At 47.7% G+C, this 27,897-nt stretch overlaps 1 protein-coding gene across 1 annotated transcript in view; it reads right to left on the reverse strand.

Moving 5' to 3' along the window:
- The window catches only part of LOC132582771 (centromere protein F-like), a 36,132-nt gene extending 11,187 nt beyond the window's left edge, over window positions 1-24,945 (reverse strand). The window contains exons 1-7 of the mRNA XM_060254491.1: window positions 24,581-24,945; window positions 21,034-21,230; window positions 19,804-19,892; window positions 17,354-17,406; window positions 16,130-16,322; window positions 13,105-13,241; window positions 297-408 (exon numbers count right to left, since the gene is read on the reverse strand). Of these exons, the coding sequence (XP_060110474.1) occupies window positions 297-408; window positions 13,105-13,241; window positions 16,130-16,322; window positions 17,354-17,406; window positions 19,804-19,892; window positions 21,034-21,230; window positions 24,581-24,742 (943 nt within the window). The 5' untranslated portion in view covers window positions 24,743-24,945. The remainder of the gene's footprint in view (window positions 1-296; window positions 409-13,104; window positions 13,242-16,129; window positions 16,323-17,353; window positions 17,407-19,803; window positions 19,893-21,033; window positions 21,231-24,580) is intronic.
- Window positions 24,946-27,897: the final 2,952 nt, after the last annotated feature.

Consider the following 27,897-nt stretch of genomic DNA (forward strand, 5'->3'; position numbering starts at 1 on the left):
TAAAACCTACTCTTCTTTCCTACTGAGTTTCTTTTGCATTGCAGAAGTTAATGTTTGTTTGTTTATCGGGTGTTTGTTTTTTATCATTTAAATATTTGGAAATTTAGAAAAGAGAAAGAACATAAAACGCAAATTAGTAAAAAATATGACTTGGCTTTTATGCGCAAACTACAGCAAATCTTAACTGCTTGTATGCTACCAGGCTTAATCTCCAAACATTATTCCAATGGCAGAACTTCATTTGCTATTGATACAGAATTATACTGGGGAGTCCACCACCCCTGCCTCGGACTTACCTTTCTGTTTGACTGCTGCTCCACGTTTCACAGCTGGCAACTCCAAATGGGAGGAGCTCGTGCTACGGCAGCTGCCACTAGGGGGCATCCTTTCCGCCCCCAACAGGCCCTGCTTCATGGAATAAGAGCAGAGAGGAAGAGATGAACAAATTGGCTGTGTAGCAAGTCAGAGACAGCTAGCAAAGACAGCTTAGCAAGGAATATCGAGCATGTTCATTTTCTGGGCTTTTAAAAAGCTACTGTGCTATTCCTACTGAAAAATGGAAAGTGGGTGAAAAAGTCCCAGTACTATTAAGGCATGTGATCGGCAATCTTTGTTGTCTTAAGGATCACTGCACTTATTTGCTGTGTTGTTGTTGTTGTTGTGTTTTGCGGGGAGCTTGTGGCAGGCTACCCAGAAACAAACTTGGATCCAGTGACAAAACCACTTGGGAGTCAGTCTTGGGACCAGCAGGGAGACCACTTTGGGATCAACCAGCAATTTTTCTCCAGGCCAGTTTGGCAAGGGATCTTGGAGGTTTGTTGCCATCTTCTGGGCATGGAAGAAGGGTCACTGGGGATGTGCATGTGGGGGGTGGGAGGTATTTGTGAAGTTTCTGCATTGTGTAGGGGGTTGGGCTAGATGACCCCGGAGGTCCCTTCCGACTCTATGATTCTGACTCACCTGAGTGGAGCAGGGTGGCACCAAGGGCAGAAAGGTGCAGTAGCCTCAGCAACAAGGCAGCCATTGCAGTCTGGTGCAGGGAAGCTCAAAGGAGGGGGACAGGGAGAAAACCTGGGTGGGAGAACAAGGACTCTGGGCCCAGATGTTTATAGGCAAAGTTGGGAGCAGAGGAGAAGAGGGCAAAGCCAAGCTCAAGGGCCAGGTGTGAAGCTGGGGCTATAAAAAGGGAGGAAGGGCAAATGGGAGGGAGCTGAGAAAAGAAGAAGAAGGCAGGCTGTAGCATTGTGGTGTTTCTCTTGTGTCATGCAGTGCAACCCTGAGATTAGGGTTGCCAAGTCCAATTCAAGAAATATCTGGGTACTTTGGGGGTAGAGCCAAAAGACTTTGGAGGTGGAGCCAGGAAACATTAGGGGTGGAGCCAAGATCAAGGCTGTGACAAGCATAATTGAACTCCAAAGGGAGTTCTGGCCATCACATTTAAAGGGACGGCACACCTTTTCAATTCTTTCCTTCCATAGGAAATAATGAAGGATAGGGGCACCTTCTTTTGGGGCTCACAGAATTGGACCCCCTGGTGCAATCTTTTTGAAACTTGGGGGTATTTTGGGGAGAGGCATTAGATGCTATACTGAAAATTTGGTGCCTCTACCCCAAAAAACACCCCCCCCCCCGAGCCCCAGATAGCCATGGATCAATTCTCCATGATTTTCTATGGGAATAAATCTCCATAGGGAATAGAGTTCCCAGCAGACATTTCCCTCCCCGCCCCACCCCACGCCGCTTTCTGATGACCCTGAAGCGGGGGGGGGGGGGGGGAGGGTCTCCAAACCGTGGGATCTCCTGCCCCCACCTGGGGTTTGGCAACCCTACCTGAGATGGGTGAAGTGAACCACACCTTCAAGGGCAGGGCTCATTTTGTAGCAGGATTTCCTTTGCATATTAGGCCACACACCCCTGATGTAGCCATTTCTCCAAGAGCTTACAGTGCGGTCTGTTCTAAGAGTTCTATAAACTCTTGGAGGATTGGCTACATCAGGGGGTGTGGCCTAATATGCAAAGGAGCTTCTGCTACAAAATGAGCCCTGGACTGGTTTTATAAAGTAACCTGCACAAGATAACAGCAACTGGGCTCATGACCTCAAGACCCCATGGGTGCCAGGTATGATGTTTCCCTGCCCCCAGAGGGCACTAGAGGGTCATAGTTTCTTCTGTTGTATCTGCCATGCAGGTTTTGGTTTTAAGCGCTTTCCAAACGTAACATGTTCTACATTTCAGTGCTGCTGAACTGTAACAGGCCAATTGTCTGCCTCGCTCTGCGATGCTTTCATAACAAGGCAACTGTGGCTCAGTGCCAGAGAACTTGCTTTGCATGTTCAAGTTCAAAAGACCTTTCTTTTGCTTGAGACACTGTCAGTCACTGTCATAGGGCTGACAAGTCCAATTCAAGAAATATCTGGGGACTTTGGGGGTGGAGCCAGGAGACATTGGGGGTGGAGCCAGGAGCAAGGGTGTGACAAGCATAATTGCACTGCAAAGGGAGTTCTGGCCATCACAACTAAAGGGACCACACAACTTTTTAAAAGCTTTCCTTAGGAAATAACGAAGGATAGGGGCACCTTCTTTTGGGGCTCATAAAAGTGGACCCCCTGGTCCAATTTGTTTGAAACGTGGGGGTATTTTGGGGAGAGGCACTAGATGCCATACTGAAAATATGGTGCCTCTATCTCAAAAAACACCCCCGCCTGAGCCCCAGATACCCTCGGATCGATTCTCCATTATTTCCTATGGGAATAAGTCTCCATAGGGAATAACAGAGTTCCCAGCAGACATTTCCCTCCCCTCCCCCCGCTTTCTTATGACCCTGAAGCAAGGGGAGGGCCTCCAAACCGGGGGATCCCCTGCCCCCACCTGGAGATTGGCAACCCTACACTGCCAGACAATACTGAGCGAGATGCACCAGTGATCTGACTTGGTCTAAGGCAGGGTCACATGCTTTGGGGGCAGGTCCATATCCCAGCAGAAGAGCACATGCTTTGTGCATGAACACCAAGGCTCCCCCTTCCCCCAAGACACCAGCAAACCTAGCAACGCCTACTGAATTTAATTGAAAGGAAGATGAGCACATTAAAAATGTTATATACACACCCTGACTTGGATAGCCCAGGCAAGTCTGATCTCATCAGATCATGGAAGCTAAGCATGGTTGACTCTGGCAAGTACTTGAATGGGAGGCCTTCTTGAAATACCAGCAGTCGGGAGGACAAGGGCAGGCTTTATTCAGCCACCTCTCTGAATATCCTCCAGGCCCCCAGTAGGGGTCAGTCAGTTTGGTGTAGTGGTTAAGCGTGCGGACTCTTATTTAGGAGAACCGGGTTTGATTCCCCACTCCTCCACTTGCAGCTGCTGCAATGGCTCTTGTAGGAGTTGTCCTTGAAAAGGGCAGCCGCTGTGAGAGCCCTCTCAGCCCCACCCACCTCACAGTCAGTCAGTCAGTCAGTCAGTTTAATACGGCTCTAGGCCAATCAACAACAACAACACAACACATCGATAACAGTACAACACAACACAACAGCCCACCTCACAGGGTGTCTGTTGTCGGGGGGCGGCGGGAAGTAAAGGAGATTGTGAGCCACTCTCACTCTGATTCAGAGAGAAGGGCAGGGTGTAAATCTGCAGTCTTCTTCTTCATCACCAGAGGTCGCCATGACTTCCAAGTGCAGACACACACACACACACACACACACACGATACAACAATATTTTAAAAATGTTATATGCACATACACAAAATAGTAATGGACGTAACTGTAACATGTAAGCAAATGTAAGACAACCCTCTCTGCAATTGGCATACTTAGGAAAGAAAACCCTAATCTTGCATTTGAATATACTGTACATGTTAGCTAATAGTACAGCTGCACTGGCATGCAGAAGGAGGTGAGCATTTAAAGGCTTTAATCCCCCCCCCCCCCGTATCCTTTTTGTCATTTACCAAAAGGGGACCCAGAAGCACAACAATTGAGCCCTTGTGGCTGTCTTTGAGAGGCAGCTTTGCCAGAGCTCCCCCCCACCACCCCTCCAGGCAAAAAGACTGCAGAAGCAATGCTACTCAATAATAACATTCCAATAGAGAAATAATTAAAAGACTGGCGATAAAAATGAATCGGCAAATCCATCGCTGCAATGAAATGGAAAACCAGCCCAAGGAAAAAAGATAAAAGAGAGGCAGTGAGGGGGTCATAAAAGTTAAACCCGTCAAAGCACAGGCTGCCTCTACAACCCAATGAGGTTAGGTAGTGGCTTCAGGTATCTGTATGGGGGGAGATTTTAAAGGCTGGCACTCCCCACCTCAATTTTGGCTCCGCTCCAGGAGCTGGGGCAGACGACACTCTTCCTGGCAGTGTGGCAAGTCCAGCATGCCCAGTTGGGCTTGCCAAACTCAGGGCTCACTTGTAGCAGGAGCTCCTTTGCATACTAGGCCACACACCCCTGATGTAGCCAATCCTCCAAGAGCTTACAGGGCTCTTCTTACAGGATCTACTGTAAGATCTTGGAGGATTGGCTACATCAGGAGCTCCTACTACAAAGTGAGCCCGGGTCAAACTTTTGTGTCTCAGGGTCTCAGAGTGCTAGATTGGCACGGAAGGTCTTTGGATAGGCTCATCAACGGTTATTAGACATGACAATAGAATTGCACCTCCATATGCAGAAGCAGTACACTTTAATATCAGTTGTGGTGGGGAGAAACAACAGGAAAAAGAAGAGATTGTGGATTTATACCCTGCTGTTCACTTGAAGTCTCAGAGTGGCTTACAATCTCCTTCCCATCCTCTCCCCACAACAAACACTTGGTGAAGTAGGTGGGGCTAAGAGAGCTCTCCCAGAACTGCTCTTGAGAGAACAGTCCTGAGAGAACTTGTGGCTGACCCAAGATCACCCAGCTGGCTGTGTGTGGAGGAGCGGGGAATCAAACCTGGCTCTCCAGATTACAGTCTGCCGTTCTTAACGACTACACCCAACTTGGTCTCTTAACCACTCAGGGGCCCATTCTTTTTAAACAGTTTTGTTGGGTTTTTTTTTTTTAAAGGGGGTGTTTTATATATGGATTAGAGATTATATCTGGATTAGAGATTATCTTTTTGATTGTGGTGATAACCAGGATTAACCCAATCTTTATTTCTATACAAGACTTTTGCCATGGCATTAATGAAATTACAAAATACGGTGTTAGGATTAGGTTTTGTGTTAGCAATAAACAGAAAATGCAGTCATTAAAATGCAAAACTCTGAGGGATGAAAAAAATGAGTCTGGCTGGTAAATTTGGGTCAAAGAAAATTTATCGAGACCTGAGTTGGGCCATCCTAGTTAGGGTGGAATTCTAGCAGGAGCTCCTTTGCAGATTAGGCCACACACTCCCTGATGTAGCCAATCCTTCAAGAGTTTACAAGACTCTTTTTTGTAAGCTCTTGGAGGATTGGCTACATCAGGGGTGTGTGGCCTGATATGCAAAGGAGTTCCTGCTAGAATTACACCCCTGCAGATCCCAAGACCCACATTCTCCTTGCTTATATAAACACACGCCAGCACCTCATCTCCTGCAAAGCATATCCCTTTTCTCTTGAAACGGAGCCCCTGCAACGAGCTTCTATCCATCTATCAAAATCAGCAAGAATTTCACGCCTGCCATTTACTGTCCATTTTTCCATGGGTCTGATCGGGCAGCCCTGCGGTCTGAAATCTCTCACAGCCACCAGCTCCGAAAACCCATCACCGCCGCCAAGCCCCTTCTGAACTGTTCCCAACAAGAACCTTGTAAAAGAGCACTCTGCTGATGAACTGCGGCCTTGTTAAAATTCCCAGCTTTTGGATTGGGCGGCGGCAGCGGGGTAGCAACGGAAGAACCTTTGGCTGCTGTCTTTCGGCTGGTGCTGCCTTGGCATAAACACAGGCGATAATTAACGACACTCATAACTTCGTCCGCTCTGCAAAGGGATGAGGACTCAGGGCCTTGTAAAGATGTCAGGCCCTGCTGAAGAAGCTGCATTAAACTGCATTAAACTGAGGGGGTCTGGGAGGCAGTGGTGCATAGAGGAAGGCTCGCATTTGGGTAGGGACTGCTGCAGAAAGGGTGTTTCTGTTATGTATTGGGACTGGAGTTTGGCCTTAGGGCCAGCAGGGACTTGGCTGAGCTGGAGACCCTAAAACAATAGCCACCTGGATTCAGGAAGGAGGCCTATCAGGGATCGTTGGGCCAGCTATTAACCTACAGTTGTGTGTAATGGGTTTTGGGTGGGGTTATTTGTATGCATAGAAGCAGGGCTGTTGGTCCTGCCAGCAGTGGAGCAGAGGTCCATCAGTGGCTATTAGCCAAATTTGGCCACTGTGTGACACAGAGTGTTGGACTGGATGGGCCATTGGCCTGATCTAACATGGCTTCTCTTATGTTCTTATGTTCAGTTCTGTTTCTATTTCACTATGCTGAATCTCTGAATAAAGAGCTGAACTCATTATCTCTTGGGCATCCTCATGCTTCAAACCCAGTACATTTTACTGGCAACGAAGGTGAGATCCTGGTGAGCGAGGAGCCCCAGCCATTGGCACCGTGCATTGCTGTACTCTGCATCCAGCACTGCGCAACGCCAGACGACATGGCTGCCGCTCCAGGACACTTCGATGAGTTCGACGCCACCACCGAGGACTGGGAATCCTATGCCTCCCGCTGTGCTCGGACATCATGGACAATGCAAAGAAGCGGGCCACTTTCTTCTGGGTCTGCGGTCGCTCGACAATCGAGATCGCCCATTCTCTGCTGGCCTTAAGGTCAAACTCCAGTCCCCATACATAACAGCTTCCTTTCCCTTCCTCTTTGCAAGCAGCCCTAGAAACCACTCCTCTGACTGATGCATAGGGTTCCCAACTCTGGGACTGGAAATTCTTGGAGATTTGAAGGCAGAGCTTGGGGAGGGCAGGGTTTGGAGAGGAGAGGGAACTCAGTGAGGAATGGGATTCCATCGAGTCCACCCTCTATTTTCTCCAAGAGAACTGATCTCTTTAGCCTGGAGAACAGTTGTAATTCCAGGAGATACAAGGCCCGCCTGGGAGGCTGGCAACCCTCTAAACTAGGGGACTCACCCATTGTGAGGTAAGATTTTACACTGTACACTAACAGGACCTAGAGTTCAAAGTTGCCCAGTGTAAACTGCAACCTCTTAAGTGTGTGTGTGTCTGTCTGTCTCTTGTGAGTAGGATATTCTGTGTATCCCAAAAAGAAATATTGTGTTCTTGCTTTTCACACATAACAGGATGGGATCCTGGCTCACAATTATGGTCTGCTTAGCAGGGACCCTTCAAATCACCAATTTCTCAATAATCTAACAGGTTTTATAATTCTGAAATGAAATGCTCTGGCCAGTCGCAGCCCGTGTGGGAGTGGCTATCGAATTTCCTGGCTTTGGTAGGTACGGACAGGAAGCAGCATACATCAGCCCAACAAACATGTTGGCAATATCACAGGAAACTGAAGGACTGGCTTGCCCAAATGCCATTTTGTGGAATTACAGGCCTTGCCACTCCCTTCCGCTTGGCCATGACTAAGCCTTGAGGCAGCAAAACCTGACTGTCTCAGTCTGGCCTGAATGGCACAGAAAGCACAAAGCAACGTGGAATTGGGCTAGCACAAGTGGCTGATAAGGTGAGGCATGCCTGGAGGCCCGAAGACTAATATGGGCTCTACCAAGGCAAGGTTGTTGTTCTTCCCACTGAGCACCCAGAAAAGTCAGACATGTCACACCACTCTTTCTTGCCTCAGCCTTTCTGAAAGAAAGAATTCATGCTCTCTCAAGGGCCGCTGTGACATGCAGAGGAGTTGAGCGAGCACAAGGCTGAGGGCAGGGGTTATTTTGTAGAAAAATAGGTGGTGGAGCTCATCCAGGGATTGTTATGCAGCTGCACATACTATTCAATGGACAAGGAGGTGGAACTCTCAGAAGGAGGAGGTGGAACTCTCAGAAGGAGGAGGCGGAACTCTCAGAAAGGTTCAGGAGCTGTGCTCCGGTGAGCTCCCACTGAATCTGAGGCCCGGCTGAGGGAGATCACAGGTTGTGAGGGGAAGGCAGCCCCTCCCAGAAGAGTCACCCCAGGTTTACCTTCCCATTGGTGTACTCCATGAGACACACTACTAGTCTCTAATCCAGGGGTTCCCACCTCAGTGCCTCTAGGCACCACAGCCTTCAACACCATAACTGCTGCCCACCAAGAAAGTGGGTGGGGCTAAATGGGGCTTTTGTCCAAGAGGGCTTCTGATTGGCTATGCAGATTAAATAATACTGAGTCCAGGAACTCCTTAGATTTTTCAGGGCATCAGCTTCTGAGAGACACAACCCTCTGTCAGCAGCAGTTGCCACCAGTGTTGGTTTGATTTTCTCACTCCTTTTCCTCAGTGGTTTTTTTTTTAATTATCCCTCTTCTACCTGCACTTTGGATTCATCTGTTTGGTTGGTTCTGCCTCCTGTAGCAGCCATTTTGTAGTAGGCGGAGACGGAGAAGGAGGAGGAGGAGATTGGATTTATTCCCTGCCCTTCATTCAGAGTCTCAGAGCGGTTTGCAGTTTCCTTTCTCTTCCTCTTTCCACAAGAGACACCCTGTGAGGTAGGTGGGGCTGAGAGAGATCTTTTGAGAACTGCTCTTGTGAGAACAGCTCTGAGAGAATTGTGACTCACCCAAGGTCACAGCAGCTGGCTTCTTGTGGAGGAGTGGGGAATCAAACCGGGTTCTCCCAGATTAGAGTCCTCTGCTCCTAACCACTACACCAAACCGGCTGTGTCATTTTGTGGTTGCACCCACTGCTCTGTGTCAGAATTTCAAACATACCCACAAGCTCAAAAGGGTTGGGGACCACTGCTCTAATCCTTTCTTTCATTTGCTTTGTTTCTGTACCTCCTTTCTCCCCAACGGGGAGGACCCCCAAACAGCTTATGTTGTTCTCTCCTCCATTTTACCCTCACAACTACCCCTGTGAGGTAGGTTAGTCTGAGAGCATGTGACTGGCCCAAAGTCACCCAGCAAGCTTCCATGGCAGAGTGGGGATTCGAACCTGGATCTCCCAGATCCTAATCTGACAAGCTTCAGCTAAGATCATGAAGCAGCAACATGAAAGAAGCGGTCTGAGCATCCCAAACTTTCAAGCCCGGCTCGTCCAAGGGGCTGTTCAGTTATTGCTGCATTGCGGCGCTATTTCTTCTTATCTTAAGAAGCAGAGCCTACAGGCTCAGTTGTGAGCTGAGTTAGTTCAGTTATTAAATAGTGTTCAAATTAAACTGGAGCATGGGGAAAAGAAAGAGGAGCTGGATAGAAATCCCAGACTGGCCATTCCTGACAGCCTTAAGCAAGTGTCTCAGTTTCACATCCCCTATTTGTCTAGTCGGACTTTTAATGACCTACCTCGCAGGGTTATTTGTGGAGGATGAGATAATTACCACACAGCATCATGGCCTGTTAAAAGCGCAGCAGGCAAACTTAACAAGGCCCACTGGATATCTTTAAGAAATCCCCTCAGCCTTTTAATGACATAGACACACATACCATCTGGTAGGAGGTGATATTTGCGTGGTACTGAAAGTCTAATTACGTAAAGTCTCAGACATTTGTCTTGTCCAAGTACGAAGTTGGAAACATTTTCCCCTGGTTATGCTTGCTTCTCTTGAGTTCCCGAACTCTCACCTTACCCTTCTGTTGCTAAGTGCTTGTTACCTTCCAGAGGTGAGTGAATGTGTTCTCTGTTTCATATCAGCTGGGTGTTTGTTTGCTTTTGTCAACAGATTTGGTTAGATGTTTTCAGTGCTGACTGTGTAGAATCACTGGTACTGCTTTTCACTGCTGACTGTGTAGGTTCATGGGTATCATATAGTTTTAGGTTTGTCAGCTTCTGAGAGGTGGGGAGCATGTAGATCATCCAGCTTTACAACTAATCTCCAGACCTTAGAGATCAGTTCCCCTGGAGCAAATGGCTTATTTGGTCGGTGGACACTAAAGCATCCTATCAGATGAGGCCTCTCCCTAAACCTTACCTTTCCTAAGCTTCATCCCCCAAATCTCCAGGAATTTCCCAACCCAGAATTGGCAACCTTAAGAACTGTATGAACAGCCTATGTTATCTATACATATAATTATGCACTTTTCTAAATAAACAAATAAGTTCTACTTCTATATGCTATCTTTAGCCTGACATGCTGCTGCTTTTATGACTGTTGGGTGGGGGGGAAATTTTTTAAAGAGGGAGGAGCATTTTGACTTTGAATTTTAATCATCTTTATTGCTGTGTTCTTTAAGCTGCCTCAAGCTCTTTTTCTGGAGAAGAGGCATATATATATTTATTAAATAAATGAATAAAACCACCCGTCTCTCTCAACCTAATCTACCTCGCAGTGTTATGAGGAAGATAAAGGAGGAAGAGAGAACTATGAAGAGAAGGAAGAGGTGGTTTTTATTCCCTGCTTTTCCGTACCGTAAGGAGTCTCAAAGTAGCTTACAATTGGCTTCCCTTCCTCTATCCACCACAGGCATCTCATGAGGTAGGTAGGGCTGAGCGAGTGCAGCAAGAGCGGTGATGGCCCAAGGTCACCCAGCAGGCTTCACGTGGACAAGTAGGAGAATCAAACCCAGCTCTGCAGGTTAGAGGCCGCCACTCTTAACCATGACACCACACTGGCTCTCTACTGCTCCTCTCCTCACAGTAGGTACCTGGTGAGGCAGGCGGGGCTGAGAGAATTTGGAGAGAACAGTGACTGGCCCGAGGCCACCCAGAAGGCCTCATGTGGAAGCAGTGATGGACTGGCCAGGGTGTCAGCTTGCCTGATGGCAAGTGGGCCCCCTTAAACATTAGGAAAGGTTCCCTGTGCAAGCACCAGTTATTTCCAACTCTGGGGTGACGTTGCTTTCACAACGTTTTCACGGCAGACTTTTTTTACGGGGTGGTTTGCCATTGCCTTCCCCAGTCATCTACGCTTTACCCCCAGCAAGCTGGGTACTCATTTTACCTACCTCGGAAAGATGGAAGGCTGAGTAAACCTCGAGCCGGCTACATGAAAACCCAGCTACTGCCAGGGATCGAACTCAGGTTGTGGACTGCAGTACTGCAGGTCTGCAGTACTGCAGCTTTAACACTCTGCGCCACGGGGCTCTTTTAAACATTAGACAATATGTTAAAAATATTAATGACCTTTTAGTTGCTTGAAAATCTAATAGAAGTTCCAGTAGTATTATTATTTGTTGTTGTTCAGTTATACAGTCGAATCCGACTCTTTGCAACCCCATGGACAAAGTCACGCCAGGCTCTCCTGTCTTCTACCATCCTCCGAAGTCTGCTCTGAAGTCTGCCCAGTATTATTACTGTAATGCAACTACAATCTACGTTGTATTTAGGGTTGCCAGCCTCCAGGTGGGGCCTGGGGATCTCCTGCTTTTACAACTGATCTCCAGCTGGTAGAGATCAGCTCCCTTGGAGAAAATGCAATCTGTATTTATCTTTAACATCTACTGCATACAGCCAGTAATATGTACAATATATATATATATAATTACCGGTACTACCGGTATATATATATATAATACACTATAATTACCGGTACTAGCATGTATATATTTATTTCGCAAAAGTCTTGATTGTACCTTTTCTCCACTTATGCATTTTTTTTGAAAATTTTATATTTTTTTCTCTTTCAAAAATTAAATGACAGCCTTAGAGTTGTGGGTGGGCCCCCGATGTCTCCTGGCAACCAGTATTTTTAGAGCCAATCCGCTACTGTGTAGAAGAGTGGGGGATTAAACCTAGTTCTTCAGATTAGAGTCTGCTGCTCTTAACCACTGCACCACACTGGCTATAGTATCCACTACTCCTCTTCCCATAACAGGCACCTTGTGAAGAGGTGGGGCTGAGAGAGTTCTGAGAGAACTGGGACTGGCCATATGTCACCCAGAAGGCCTCATGCAGAGGTGGAGTGGGGGAATTAAACACAGGCTGCAGTACTGCAGTCCTAAGCTCTGCTCACACCTGAGTTCAAGCTGGTTTCAGGTAGCCGGCTCCAGGTTGACTCAGCCTTCCATACTTCCGAGGTTGGTAAAATGAGTACCCAGCTTGCTGGGGGGGAAAGTGTAGATGACTGGGGAAGGCAATGGCAAACCACCCCGTAAAAAGTCTGCCGGGAAAACGTGAAAGCAACGTCACCCCAGAGTCAGAAACAACTGGTGCTTGCACAGGGGACCTTTCCTTTCCTCTAGATTGGAGTCTGCCTGTTATGTATCTGGACTCAAGGGAAGACATTGGGTGTTCCTGCCTAGCTCATTATGGAGCCATACGGTCTGAGCTTGGAGACTTGGGAACAAAGAGCTGCAGGATCCAAATCTCTGCAGCCCTGGACCAATCACAAGTCTCCCCCGGTTTGAATGACCCAATAACATGCTTGCGTGGGAACCCAGAGATGTATATAAGTTTGGCCCCTTTGGCCCTAGCCCCAGTCTTGTAATGTAGCCTTATACTATGCTACTTCTATTTAAGAGCTTGTTATCACTCATCCTCTAACGCCTCCATGCATAGAACCCACTTTACATACTGTCACTCTTTACCACACCCTGATGCTGTAAGTTGTTTTGGGTTTCCAATGGAGAGAAAAGGGGAGTATAAACATCTAAATTAAAATAAACAAGGAATTGATGCGCGCGTAATATTTCAAAATCTGCACATTTTTATGAGAGGAAAAATTGGTGCAAGGAAGAAGAGAACCACATAGCAATGAAGAATCCCATAGCTTCACTTGATCCAAAGAGAAGCAAATTCAAAACTGGAATTTGCAGAGCCAAATAACCTCAAAAGAGTGGCAAATAACCTCACCAAGATTTGCAAACAGAGGTAGCATCTCCTGGAATCGCAACTGATTTCCAGACTACAGAGATCAGTTCCCCTGGAGAAAAATGCTGCTTCCTAGGGTGGGCTCCATGGCATTATACCCACTGAGGCCCCTCCCCAGGTTTCACCCCCAAGTTTCTAAGAAACTTCCAAAACAGACTTGGAAGTCCTAGCAAAGCAAGTGATGGGGGCCAGAAGTTATGTGCCAGGAGCTGCATGCTCCAGCTGTCTTTTGGGCTACTCACTTCAGCTTGGTTGCTTCGCTGCTTCTTCCACTGAGCCAGCTCAGCCCGAGTCTCTTCCACCTGTTTCCGCAGTCTCCATAGTTCCCTTTCCTTCTCTTGATTCTGCTTCTCTGCTCTGGCAAGCTTGGTCCTCAGCTCTGGGATGGGGCAGGGAGAAGGGAGAAGAGGCTTAGGTGACAAAAGCAGACATGCCTCAGTTTTCATACCTGAATTCTGGATTATCGCATCCTCTGGGCTTATCGCGAGTGAAAACATATTCCAGGTGACCAGACAGGCAAGTTTCTAGCCCTTTTGTAAGGCTACCAACTCTGGATTGAAGCACAGCCAGCAGGAGGTGGTGACAGCTACAAGCATAGACAGCTTCAAGAGGGGATTGGATAAGCATATAGAGTAGAAGAAGATGATGATATTGGATTTATATCCCGCCCTCCACTCCAAAGAGTCTCAGAGCGGCTCACAATCTCCTTTACCTTCCTCCCCCACAACAGACACCCTGTGAGGTGGGGCTGGAGACGGCTCTCACAGGGTATTGATGGAACTCTCTGTCTGGGGCAGTGATGCTCTGTATTCTTGATGCTTGGGAGGGGCAACAGTGTGAGAACTTCTAGTGTCCCGGCCCCACTGATGGACCTCCTGATGGCACCTGAGTGTTTTTGGCCACTGCGTGACACAGAGTGTTGGACTGGATGGGACATTGGCCTGATCCAACATAGCTTCTCTTATGTTCTTAAATTCCTGGAGATTTAGGAGTGGAGCCTGAGAAGGCAAGGGAGCTCAGCAGTAGGGTTGCCAGTCTCCTGGTCGGGGCAGGTTTTTTCCCAATTCTGTGGTCTCCAATCCCTACCCCCAAACAGCCCCCTCCTGTGTTGACATTATCAGTGCCATGATGTCACCTGGAAGTGACATCATCACACTGGGCATTTTTTTTAATATTGTTATAAAGTTAAGGGGGGGAGTACAGAAAAAAGGAGGGGATATAAAGTAATAATTAATCATCTAAGGCTTTTACATAGATCAAGGCCATCATTGTAGTATATAATATATAGATCAAGAGTAGGTTATTTCAGGATATTCCTCTTAGGTAAATTAAATGAAGCTGTCATAACATATATGCATATTTTAACAAACCATCTTAATGTATATATTTTATCTAACATATTATTTTTGGTATTTTGGTATAATTTTTTGCATACTGCTTGTAATTCTTTCTCCAAAGTGTAAGTTAAGATAGGCTTAATTAGTAAAATAAATATAATGCTCATTAGAAAATAGCTACAATCTCTCATATTCTCCTGACTCTTCAGTTATTTCAGGGGAGACAAGCTGATCTTCAATGAAGGCTTCTTTGAGCAGAAACGCAGTTCCGGCTGGCTTGGCACCAGGGGTGGAGCCTAATATGCAAATGAGTTTCTGCTGGGCTTTTCCTACAAAAATAGTCCTGTCTTCAATTATCGATCTTGATCCATAATATGAGACATATGTCTTCCATTTTCACTAAAATTCTTTAATTGGTTTGATTGTTCAATAGGTCTTTTGTTTACCACATTATAAAGTTCTTCTGCGTCTTCCAAGAGGAGACATATGACAGGAGGCTGTGTACCTCTGGGAGACACGTGCGTGCAGTTCTGATCATGACCGCCGCAGGCATGGAGAAGGGGGCTCATGCTGACCACATAGACTGTTTTTGTATCCTAAAGCCACTTTAGGCTTCTTCGGGATAGTTTTAAGAAAAAGAAAACAGTACCAAGATTGGCGGGGGGGGGGGGGGCATGCTGAAGCCTTTTCTCCATTCGTGCAATTAGAACTTATGCAAATTTATGCAGACATAAATTAATTTATTAAAATGCACGCTAGTTAATTAAAACTACTTTTAAAAAAATCAAGTGACAGTTTTAGAAAGACAAATTTGAAAACGTACCAAATTCAATAATAGCAGTTAAAAGCCATCAGTTCCACTTAGGGTGTGTTCACACTGTACTAAATAATTCCTTTTGCAACTGGATTTTTACTGTGTAAGAACAGCAAAAATCCCATTGCAAAACATATTATTTAGTGTCGTGTGAATGCACCCTTAGGGTTGCCATGTCCCCTGAAGCTGCTGGCAGGGGACAGCATGCACAGCATTATGATGTCACCCAGAAGTGACATATTGCGCCATGCATGTTGCATGGGGACGCTCTAAGAGTTTGTGGGAAACTATGGTTTCATGTGGGGATGCTCTAGCAATTTGGGGGGGACTCTATGATACCATAGAGTTTCCTCCCCAAATTGTTAAAGAATCCCTGCGTGAAACCACAGTTTCCTGCGAATTCCTAAAGTGCCCCTGCATGACTTACCTGGCACGATATGTCACTTCCAGGCTCTGCATATGCCACATGGCAACTCTTTGGAGGCAGGTATCCCCCCCGCAGCCTCCTCCCTGCTAGCGGGTTGGGGCCTGCCAAAGTGGGGGATCCCCCGCCCCTGGCGGGAACTTGGCAGCCCTAGTTCCACTGAGCTTGTAGTGATTCAGAGTGTTATAGCAAAAGACGGGAAAGTCAATTTAGATCATCAGTCAGCCAAGCCACTCTGTCTCAGTCTACCTTGCAGGAGTGCTGTAAGGTCAAAAGAATTAGATGAGGAGAAATCAAATATGCTACTCAAGAGCAAGAGCAGGATACAAATCTATAGACATGGAATAAGCTTCCATAAATCAGTTTTTCAAGTGCCACTGAACTCTTTGCCATTTTTAACCCCCAACAGATTAAAATGGTTACTGTTCTTGTGCTACAGAATGTACAGGAAACACCTGCTGAAGTCTTTAAAGCTGGGGACATGCAGCAAAAGCAGACTTTCCAGCAGTATCAAAGTAGAATCTATTTGCCCTGTTCTCATGTATTCCGGAAGTAGAATTATGCAAAAACAACTACCGACAAGCAACCAAGAATACAAAGAGGCCGCCAGAACCCATTAAAATGGACCTCGAAGGAGGCTTGAGCAAATGAGCCACATGGCAAAAGAGGAAAAAAGGGAAAGCTCTCAATACCTTCATTGTCCTTCTTCAGCCACTCTCCTGAAGATACCAGTTCTGATGCCACTGACCGCATCCCTTCGCCATTCTCTGTGGGGACAGGACTCCCAGGTGGAGCACCTGGGCAGGTGGTCTCTTGTCGCCAATGGGTCACGGGTGTCTCGTTCTCCCAGGAACTTGCAAGCAAGGAGCCATTGCGTTGAATCTGCTGGAAAAGTAAAGGGGAAAGACTCTTTCTTTCTTTCTTTCTTTCTTTCTTTCTTTCTTTCTTTCTTTCTTTCTTTCTTTCTTTCTTTCTTTCTTTCTTTCTTTCTTTCTTTCTACTTTTATCCTGCCCTCTCCGCAAGCGGACTCAGGGCAGCTAACAATCAGTTCAAACATCTCCAATTACAATTTTAAAACGATAAAATACAATTTAAAAAACATTTTATGGTGCTGTTTAACTTTAGTTAACTTCAGTTGTGAAAGCAACGTCACCCCAGAGTCAGAAATGACTGGTGCTTGCACAGGGGACCTTTCATTTCCTTAACTTCAGTATAGGCAGGATCTTTCTTTCTTCTGACAGTGATCCTATGATTATCGTAATTTCTCAGCAGTGCAGGGGGGCAGTCCTCTCCCAGTTAGGTGTTGAAGGCCTGCTGAAATAATTCAGTTTCTCAGGCCCTGCAGAATTGGGAAAGATCCTGCAGGGCCCTTATGGCCTCCAGGAGGGCATTCCACATTTCTGGTGCTGCCACTGAAAAGTCACTAGCCCATGTAGAACTCAGTATGGCCTCCCTTGGTCCGGGGATAGACAGTAGGTTTTGTGTCCCTGAATGTAGTGCTCTCTGGGGAACACAGTGCTCTCTGGGGAAGATGGACTCTTATGATCCAATACAAGCCTGTAAGGCTCTGATTAAATGAAGAAGAAGAAGAAGATATTGGATTTATATCCCGCCCTCCACTCCAAAGAGTCTCAGAGCGGCTCACAATCTCCTTTACCTTCCGCCCCCACAACAGACACCCTGTGAGGTGGGTGGGGCTGGAGAAGGCTCTCACAGCAGCTGCCCTTTCAAGGACAACCTCTGCCAAAGCTATGGCTGACCCAAGGCCATGCTAGCAGGTGCAAGTGGAGGAGTTCTCCCAGATAAGAGTCCGCACACTTAACCACTACACCAAACTGGCTGGGGGGGTGGAGGTGGGGAGAGGAGAGGAGAGGAGCAGCAAGTGGCAGAAAAGAGGGACATATCCTGTACTCACACTTGTTCCAGCTGCAAGGGTTCTGCTGGGCTCTGCTTTGACCTCTCCACCACCTGCAGGGCAGAGGAAGTATCAGGGTCCTGTTCAGACCATGAGGTATCACTTTCAACATTGCACAGATGAGCACCGCATCTTTATATGCATACCACCATATTTAGTTATGGATTTGAAAGGCGAGAGTGTTCTCCTTGTTTCTCAACTATATCTTTAACCAAAAGAACAAAAACTGTCTGAAGAGGGGGAAAGTTTTCCCTCAGAGAAGCACCAAATTGCTGCGAATGCTGAAGATGACAAGAAGGAACTGGATGGGATGACACACAACTCCTCCAAGTTAGAAACATACACAGTCTGAGGCTGCATCCCTGGGGTGTGTGGGTGTGGGTATGGGTGTAGATCTTTATGCTGACACTTTATTATTTGCTTTATTTACCTCATTTATACCCTGCCTTACTTTCCTACAGGGTCCCAAAACGGCTTGTCATTTTTTTAAACCCTCAGGTTAGGCTGAGAGAAAGCGACTGGCTCAAGGTCAGCCAGCTTCCATAGCGGAGTGGGGAGTTGAACCGGGGTCTCCCAGTGCTAGTCCAGTACTCGCTATCTTTTTCTACCTCTGTAGTTGGAACTTATACATTTATAGTCACATTTGAGCCTTTGAGGATCCTCTATGATATTCCGAAACCCCTGCTCTGAACTTTCCATTATCTGTTATTACTAAAAATGTGGGTCTAGTTTTCACTGAGGGAACAAATCTATGTCTGGGATCTACCACTTCTACCAATTGCTTGTGTGACTAAATGTCTTACACAAAAAAGATCGTTGAACATAGAAGACTAACATCCCAAAGAAAGGAAACTAGTGTTTCCCCTAACATGCTAGTTTTCTACACACGTGGCTACATACAGAGGACCTGTAAAAAGGAGTTCCTCTGAAGCTTTCAGCTAACCAGCAGGCAACCATCATTCTAGCCCTGCCCAAACTGTCCTTTTGCTCACCCAATGGCATAGTGGCAATGGTTTCCATCAATAGTAACTGGACGGTTATTATGTCTCTGCCCACCTGCCCTTCAGTGCAAATAGCACAATGGATTATTACTGGCTTGCCATCTGTTTTTAAGACTGGATTCTAATTTTTATGGTTTTATGATGTGGTTTTATTGTTCATACTTTTGTTGTGACCCAGCCTGAGCCCGTTTCGGGGGAGGGCAGGATAGAAAATAAATAAATAAATAAATACATAAATTTATCTGCAGGAATGTTCTGTCAGGGAAGGCCCACAGTTCGAAGCGGTACAGACAAGACACAGGGAGAATTAGGCCTCAGGTCATCAGGCCTCTGAGGGAAAATGTACAGATTGCAGACTGCTGAGCAACAATTTCATTCTGCTCCCACTTTCTAAAATCTAATGAAGAGGCTGGCAAACAACTTCAACACTTAATAGTACTTTTAAAAATAGTTTTGTAGATTTAAATTAACCATAAAATTAGGCGATCTGTAAGTTTTTGCTGTTTGCATTGGCTTGCCACTCCCCGCCACACAAAATTTCAGGCTACCGGGCTCTCTGGGGAAAAAAGCAGGAAAACATCCCCCTCCACACAACAATTTCTTTTCCAGAGTGGATGGGAGATAGTAAAAAGGGTCTGGAAAATTTTGAGACCACCTGGTGTCAGCTCAAGAAAGTTGGGGGCCTTCACAGGCACCTGGATGTAAGTCCACATAACTGGGAATAGGCAAGGTGTAGAAACTGAGAAGCCCCCCACCCTGCCTCTGACTTTTTCAGGTGTCCTAAAGATGGCAGTGCCATTAAGCTGGGTGAATGCTTCTAGACGCCTACACTTTCTAGTAGTCTTACCCCAGCTAAGACCTCACTTTACCACACTGACTGCTTTTTTGTCAATGTTTCTTGTCTGCCTTCCTATCCCACCTGGAGCACTTTCAGGAAAGAACACAATCCAAACACAATTATTATGCCATCTGGATGGCAAAGTGCACGTTTTCAAAGATCCCACCCAAACAGGTGACGTTTTCCTGTCATAAACCCCTCATGGCTGCCATTTTCCCAGTTATGCCACCAACTGGTGGCACGGCAGGGAAAATGGTGGCTGTGAGGGGCTGACTAAAGAAGAGTGGATGAAGAAATCCCACATGGAATTTTCACTGCCAATGCATTCACAGAGGTGACTGAAGCAACACAGAAAATCCTCATTGTGTGGCAGCAGCACTACCATGGTGGCTATAGATGTGGGAGTGTCAGCTGCCACCACCCTCACATTATCCCGCAACTGGCAGTCCCTCCTTTCCGTCACACAATGAAGTCACAGACGCTGTCTTGATCCCAAGCCCCTAATTCTATCTCCATCTGCCAACGCCTCTAATCCTCAGGGTTTGGCACGGCAGGAAGCAGCTCTCATTGGCCTAAGATAACCCATATCATTTCCTCTTTGAGTTTTTTACCTTCAGCACGTGGTGTCGGGGAGCTCCAGCTGGAAGACGGAAGAACCAACTTGGACCTTGAATGCAGCCTTTCAAGTTCCAACTGACACCTGTAGGATTTTTTAAAAAACAATGAGAAATGGGGGGGGGGGCGGGGGGAGTAAGGGCTGCAGTCTGAGTGTCACTGTTGGAAGTATTCATCAAGAGCACAGAAACCTCTGTGAGAGAACTGGAGCCCCACAGAGAAGTTGCTGTTCGTATAAATATTTTTTTGTAAAAAACAAGACATCTAAAAAGAAATGCCTAGGGCTATAGCTATAACGAAGTGAAGTGTAGCATAGCTAAGAGGTGAAACTATGAACCACAAGTTCTGTGTTCAAATCTAACCTCTGCTATAGATTTTGACCCACTGGTCTTGGACAAGTTGCTGATTCCACCCACCCCCACAATTCCATCCACCCCCACCCCTGGCCATATGCAATACAGGGATAATAATGATAGTGGCATACCTTACAGAGTTGCTTTAAAGATTATTGAGTTAATATGAAGCACTTTAAGTTCTCTAAAGCTCTTTATATAAGCGTTGTATTTTATAAAAATAAAAATGTTTCTGCGCTGAGATAAAACCAAATTACCTCAAAATCAGGTACACTGTGCATGTGTGTGTGTGTGGATAGCATGCTGACAGCCAATCAGTTTGTGGCAACCCAAGGCCCATAGGATTTTAAAGGCAAGAGATAAGCAGGGATTGTTTGCCATTGCTTTCCTTTGCACAGCAACCCCAGTTCTCCTTGGTAGACTTCAATCTACTAACCACGGCTAACCCTGCTTAGCTTCTGAGATCTGATGAGATCAGGCTGGTCAGAGGTATTCTGGCTGCTATGATTTCCATAGATCATGCAAACTGAGAAAAAAAAAATGGCAAATATCTACTTATTTTGGGAAATGTATTCCAATTCTACTTAATTCATAGGGAAGAGCAAGCACCAATGCCCAGCCCCATGGTGTTTGGACATACAACGAAACTCTTCCTTCTAACTTCTGAAATTTCTCTAAACACTAGCAGGACACTTTCAGTATATACCTGAAAGCTAGAAATATAGTCATTATTTTTAAAAACTGTCTTTTTAAGGGCACACAGGTCCTGCAAACAGGTTTGCATTGTGTTCTTTGCAGCAGTAACAAATACTTGCAGCAGCCTTCACTGCCCTTTCGACGCAGATCCCACTGCTGACACCAGTGTTTACATACCTACGCAGCTCTTCCTCAAGGTCTGCTTGGCGGCGGGTCGCCTGAGCTAGCTGAGCTTCAAGGCAGCCCTGCTGGGCTTCTTTGGCTTGCAGCTCCTGGGCTAGACGCTGGCGAGCTCGTTCTGTCTGCTCCCGGGCTTCAGCCAGGCTCCGGTTCTGCTGAGAAATGAGGGACCACGAGACTCTCTCTTCTTCGTGCTGCAAAGAACAAAGGAAGGAGAGCTTCTTAAATGAAGAGTTGCTATGTGCTCAAAAGTTATAGAGCAGGGTGGCCAAACTGTGGCTTGGGAACCACATGTGGGTCTTTCACACATATCATGTGGCTCTCGAAGCTCCCACTACCCTGTCGGCCATCTTGGAGAAGGCATTTCTCTCTTTAAATCATTCCTCCAAGCCAAGCCAGCTGGCAGCTTGGAGAGTGCATTTAAGGTTAAAGCTGCTTTCTTTTCACCTTTCCCTCCCTCCTCATTTATTTTCCTGCTTTCCTGTCTTGCAGCTCTCAAACATCTGACGTTCATGTCTTGTGGCTCTCAAACATCTGACATTTATTCTATGTGGCTCTTACTTTAAGCAAGTTTGGCCACCTCTGCTGTAGAGACATTCCTCTCCCCCAAAATATCATAGCCAGGGCTCTGGTCCTTCTGGATGCGCGCACACACACACATCACATTAAAAGATTAAATGAGAAGTCCATATGACCCAATGAGACATATTAAGTATACTTGGAAATATTTAAGTTTTGCAATATTTCCTTTTCCATGGTTAGGTTTTCAGTAAGGAATTTATGCCAAGTAAGAGACACAGAACTGTGGGTGGGTGTACAGTTGCCAGGTCTCCTTTAGCTACTGGTGTGGGGGGGGGGGCAGGAGACATAAGAGTTGCCAGTTTCAGGTTGGGAAATTCCTGGAAATTCAGGGATGGAGCCTGGGGAGGACAGGCACCTCAGTGGGCCCTCCAAGCAACTATTTTCACCAGGGGAACTGATCTCTGTAGTGTAGAGATGAGCTGTGATTCTGGGATACCCAGGCCCCATCTGGAGGCTGCCCCCCCAAAGTGTGTGGGATTTCTTTCTCTGGCATCTTGAGGTCTCGGGACTTGCTTTATTTTGATAAACTCAGAACTGAGATTCTTAACACTGCTGTCACATATTGCAATGCCCAATGAACCCATGGTTTCACAAAGCAACCTTAGATAAGCTGCTCTCTCACCTACCCCTAGGGGGCTGCCAGCTCTGAGTTGGGACGTAACTGGGGATTTTGGGGGCGCAGCCTGGGGAAGGTGGGGTTTGAGGAGGGAAGGGACCTCAGCAGGGTAGGGTCCACCCTCCAAAGTTCTTATTTTCTCCAGGAGGGCTGATCTTGGTCATCTGGGGACAAATTCTAATAAAGGGAGATCTCCAGGTGCCGCTTGGAAGCTGGCAACATAAGAGAAGCCATGCTGGATCAGACCAATGGCCCATCCAGTCCAACACTCTGTGCCACAAAGTGGCAAAAAAACCCAAGTGCCATCAGGAGGTCCACCAGTGGGGCCAGGACACTAGAAGCCCCCACCCCAAGCACCAAGAATACAGAGCATCACTGACCCAGACAGAGAGTTCCAACAATACGCTGTGGCTAAGAGCCACTGACAGACCTCTGCTCCATATGCTTATCCAATCTCCTCTCGAAGCTGTCTATGCTTGTAGCTGTCACCACCTTCTGCGGCAGTGAATTCCATGTGTTAATCACCCTTTGGGTGAAGAAGTACTTCCTTTTATCAGTTCTAACCTGACTACTCAGCAATTTCATTGAATGTCCATGAGTTCTCATATTGTGAGAAAGGAAGAAAAGTACTTCATTCTCTACCTTCTGTATCCCATGCATAATCTTGTAAATCTCTATCATGTCACCCCTCAGTCGACGTTTCTCCAAGCTAAACCCTACCTCCCCCCCCCCTCAGTATCATGGGAAAACACCACCACTAGCATCCCTTGCAGGGAGGATTACTAAAATAATGTATATGAACACTTGGGAAATACAAAAGTACCATGCTTTTGCAAGAGCTGGAGAGGCGTATCAGTTACAAATCTGGTTCAGAATCTCGGCCTAAACTCACTGTATGTTTTTTTTAGCCACACAGTGGGTACATGTCCCCATCTGAAATTTGAGTAGGTGGCTGCTTTGTTTCAAAGCATAAAATCCAAAAATATATGTGGGTGAAGAGTTCTCAAATAGGTTTGTGAAGATTAAAACAATCAGGCTTTACAGAAACACCCTGGTGCATAAAAGAGCATAAAAACTAAATCAAAGTGAGATTTTAAAAAGCAGAAGTCTTAAAAAGAAGAGCACGAAAACAGTCATTGATGAAATGCATGGGAGGGAGAGGGAATAAGGCAATCTCATTTGATTCCTAAAGAAAAACAAAACGGGTGTCAAGAAAGTCTCAAATAAGGTTATTCCACAATTGGGAAGCCACCACAGGAAAGTCCCTGTCCCCCTGCCCATCACAGCTTGCCTAATTTCACAGAGCACATTCTCAGAAGACGACCTCAGAGAACAGGCAGGTTTGTGTGAGAGCTGGTGGCACTTCAGGTAACCATAGTGGCCTTCCTTAAGGGGCTGCTGTCATGACTGCAGAGACAATGCACATGAAACTCTTTGGAAAAACATGTGAGGAGGTGGCAGGTTGGGTCAGAACGTGAAAGTCTAGGTTGCACACACAAAGTGGGTTGCAGAGTCTTAAGGGAGCCCTAATGCAAACTAAGTTGCCAGCCAGGTCCCCCCGACAACTGGTGGGGGATAGGGGGTAAAATTGCCAGCTCGAGGTTGGGAAACTCCTGGAGATTTGGGGATGGAGCTTAGAGAAGACAGGGACCTCATTGGAGTTCAATGCCACAGAGTTCACCCTCCAGTCCATTTTCTCCAGGGGAACTAATCTCTGTAGTCTGGAGGTTAACTGTAGTTCCAGGGGATCCTCAGGGCCCACCTGGAGGCTGGCATCCCTAACACACTATTATTCAACTGCTCGCTCTCTCCTTTTGCAATGCATGGCCTACTTTACAGGGTGGTTGTTAGGACAGCAATGAAGATCCTGTGAATTTAGGGGGAAGTATCTGTGAGTTTCCTGCATTGTGCAGGGGGTTGGACTAGATGACCCTGGAGGTCCCTTCCAACTCTATGATTCTATGACTACCAAAAATAAATGTATACAATGCATTTTGAATGCTACAGAAAAACATGCTTAGCCATCAGTCACAGCCCTGCTATGATTTTTATTCTCCGATGACGCACCAGGCCAGCAGAAACATCTTTGTGGGCCCACCCCAAAGACAGGGCCCAACTCTTCTGCTCTGACCTTTCCTAATACCTGGAGACCTTGGAGGCGCAGCCTGGAGACAGTGGGGTTTGGGGAGGCGAGGGACCACATCTTGGTACAGTGCCATAGAGTCCACCCTTCAAAGCAGCCATTTTCTCCAGGGGAGCTGATCTCTGCCATCTGGACATCAGTTGGTAAAGCGGGAGATCTCCAGGCCCCACCTGGAAGCTGGCAACCCTACCCTTTCCGGTTACCTTCTTTCTCTGCTTGTGCATTATGGCCTCCAGGGTGTCTAGCTGCACCTGCTTCTGCTGGCGCTCCTTCTGCAAGCGCTCCAAGCGCTGCTCCACCTCGGCTATGGCCCTCAGGGCCTGGACCGGCAGCCCCACCTTCCATTCTTCGGCCGGCCAGCTCATGATACCCAATTAGTGCCCCGGCTGGGCCTGCAGTCAGGCTTGCGATGCCAAGGCCTTCTTTTCCCCCACTCTCTCCGTCCTCCAAGGACAGATTGCTGGGATTATAACGCCAGCAAGGGTTTAGGGCCGCGTCAGAGCTGAAATCCCTCCTACGTCCGACAGCAGACGGGGCAGGAAAGGGCCAGTCACATGCACCTGACAGGGCCGTTCACAAGGTCATCCTACTCCGGATTTTCAACTCTGGGTTGCACTGGAGGCAATTGGGATTTCGGCCTTCCTCTCAGAGTTTGCAGGAAGAGTCCAAACTCAGGATGAGGAACAAAGAAACCAGGAGGGTGCTGTTTTCCACAGGACCGCCTTCTCTTCCCATTTGAAATGTTAAGCCCACCCATTTTTCCGGCATGTTCTTCTGGTCTCCCTCCTTTCTGTGAGAAAGTATGAATGAGGCAAGGGCCACCAATGCAGGCATGAAAAGTAGGCTTTCCTCCTTGGCGTAGCCAAAGCATAGAGAACGTAAGCAAAGAGCAGGTGAGATCTAACTTGTCAGGGCAGAAGCTGGCCAGTCCTCCGAAATTTACTGGTTTTGGTTTTCTCCACCGTTAGTTGTCTGGCAGATTTAGGGATTAGAAAAGTGCGCTAGTAATTCTCAATTGAAGATTTTAGGCCTACAGTAGGGTTGCCAAGTCCCATTCAAGAAATATCTGTGGACTTTGGGGGTGGAGCCAGGAGACATTAGGGGTGGAGCCAAGATCAAGGCTGTGACAAGCATAATTGAACTCCAAAGGGAGTTCTGGCCCTCACATTTAAAGGGACGGCACACCTTTTCAATTCCTTCCATAGGAAATAATGAACAATAGGGGCACCTTCTTTTGGGGCTTATAGAATTGGACCCCCTGGTCCAATCTTTTTGAAACGTGGGGGGTATTTTGGGGAGAGGCACTAGATGCTATACTGAAAATTTGGTGCCTCTACCCCAAAAAACAGCCCCCCCAGAACCCCAGATACCCGCGGATCAATTCTCCATGATTTTCTATGGGAATAAATCTCCATAGAGAATAATAGAGTTCCCAGCAGACATTTCCCTCCCCTCCCCCCGCTTTCTAATGACCCTGAAGCGAGGGGAGGGCCTCTAAATCGGTGGATCCCCTGCCCCCACCTGGGGATTGGCAACCCTAGCCTACAGTCTCTTTTTTTAATTGAAAAAATTAATAGCCTCCAAGTCCCAGCCCTTGCTTCAACACCCCTAAGCTCCAGGGCTCCACCTCTTCATAGTGGCAGCCTCAAGAGAGCTGGCAGCTTGACTTAGGCCTCTGAAGCATCATTTATGTTCCAGTAGGGCAGTGCCAACTTCAGGTTGGGAAATTCTTGTAGATTTGAGGTTGCATTTGAGAATCCAACCTGATATTTTCTCCCGGGGGATTGATCTTGGTAGTCAGGAGATCAATTCTAAGCGATTTCTAAACTCCAGGACCCACCTGGAAGCTGGCAACTAGGGCTTCCAGCTTTGGGTTAGGAAATACCTGGAGATTTGGAAGGTGGAGCCTGGAGGGGAAGGGGGAGAAAGACCTCAGTATGGTGTAACTCAGGAGAGGGGAACCTCCGTCCCAAGGGCTGTATACGGCCCTCGAGGTCACTTGGTGTGGCCTTCGGGGATTGCTGGGCCAAACCGAGCCATGTGGCAGCCTCCCTGGGGCCTGGCTGGCGAGTGAGGATCGTGGGGCCCAGCCGCGCTGTGCAGCAGCCTCCCCAGGGCCAGGCAGGGATCACAAGGCCCAGATGTACTCTGCAGCAGCCTCCCTGGGGCCTGGCTGGCCAGCCAGAATTGCTGCAGGGCCTCAAAAAGTTACTGTCACAGTTCAGTTTGCACTTGATTATCCTAGATGATGTGGCCTAATATGCTAATATTAGGGGATGTGGTCTAATATGCTGCTAAGTTCCTGCTGGGCTTTTTTTGCAAAAAAGCCCTGGACCTATACATTTGCCTTGGGCAGCAGGCCGTGTGTGTGCGTGTTCGCACACCAGATTAGGCTCTTTTCACATGACTTCAAATAGAAAAACAATTATTTGCATTAATTTTTATGGCCCACGAATGATGTTATAATATCCATACAGCCCTTGGCAGAAAAAAGGTTCCCCACCCCTGGTATAACTGATCTCCGGCTGGCAGAGATCAGCTTCCCTGGAGAAAATGGTTGCCTTGAAGGGTGGACTCTATGGCATTGTACCCTGCTAAGGCCCTTTCCCCCTCAAACCCTGCCCTCTCCTGGCTCCACCCCCCCACTCTCGAATCTCCAGGTATTTGAAACACAGAACTGGCAACCCTCCAAAGCAGCCATGTTCTTCTGGGGAGCTGATCTCTGTAGTCCCAGGCCCCACCTAGAGGTTTGTAATCATAAGTACCATCCCTAGTTTGAAACCGCTGTGGGATTCTGGGGAAGGTTTAGCAAGGGACTGAGGCTCAATTCAGGCCCTAACTCCATGACAGAAACCGCTTTGGATTTATTGCATCCAACTAGGCTTCCCAACCCTCCCGCCCTGGCGGGGGACCCCAGGATTTCCACCCTCTTCCCCCGCCTTCCAAAAAATCGGAAGCGGGGGGAGGGGGAAAACGGCGCCGGGGAGCATGGCGAGCCGCCCCATCCCAGAGCGGGCGAGGCTGCCGCGCCGCCGCCGCCCCCTCCCTGCCCACCACAGCTGCTCCTCTGAGATGGGCCCAGGCTGAGCCCATCTCGGAGGAGCAGCCAAGAGGCGGCAGCAGTGCAGGCAAAACCAGGGGAGGGCGGAGGCAGGCCAGGAGCATGGCGAGCCGCGAATCCGGGCCCTTCTAGGACCCGGACTTGCCACGCCCCCGGCCCGCCTCCACCCCCCCTATGATTCCACCCCAGAGGCGGAGCGGGCGAGGCCGCCACGCCGCTGCCGCCTCTTCTCCACTCGCCGTGGCTGCTCCTCCGATATGGGCTCAGGCTGAGCCCATCTCGGAGGAGCAGCCACGGCGAGCGGAGAAGAGGCAGCAGCGGCGCAGCAGCGTCGCCCGCTCTGAGACAGGGCGGCTCGCCACGCTCCCCGGTGCCGTTCCCCCCCTCCCCCCTAGCTCCACCCCAGTGTCTCCTGGCTCCACCCCCAAAGTCTCCTGGCTCCACCCCCAAAGTCCCCAG

Source organism: Heteronotia binoei, chromosome 1 (assembly GCF_032191835.1).
Source record: "Heteronotia binoei isolate CCM8104 ecotype False Entrance Well chromosome 1, APGP_CSIRO_Hbin_v1, whole genome shotgun sequence".
Taxonomy (NCBI): domain Eukaryota; kingdom Metazoa; phylum Chordata; class Lepidosauria; order Squamata; family Gekkonidae; genus Heteronotia; species Heteronotia binoei.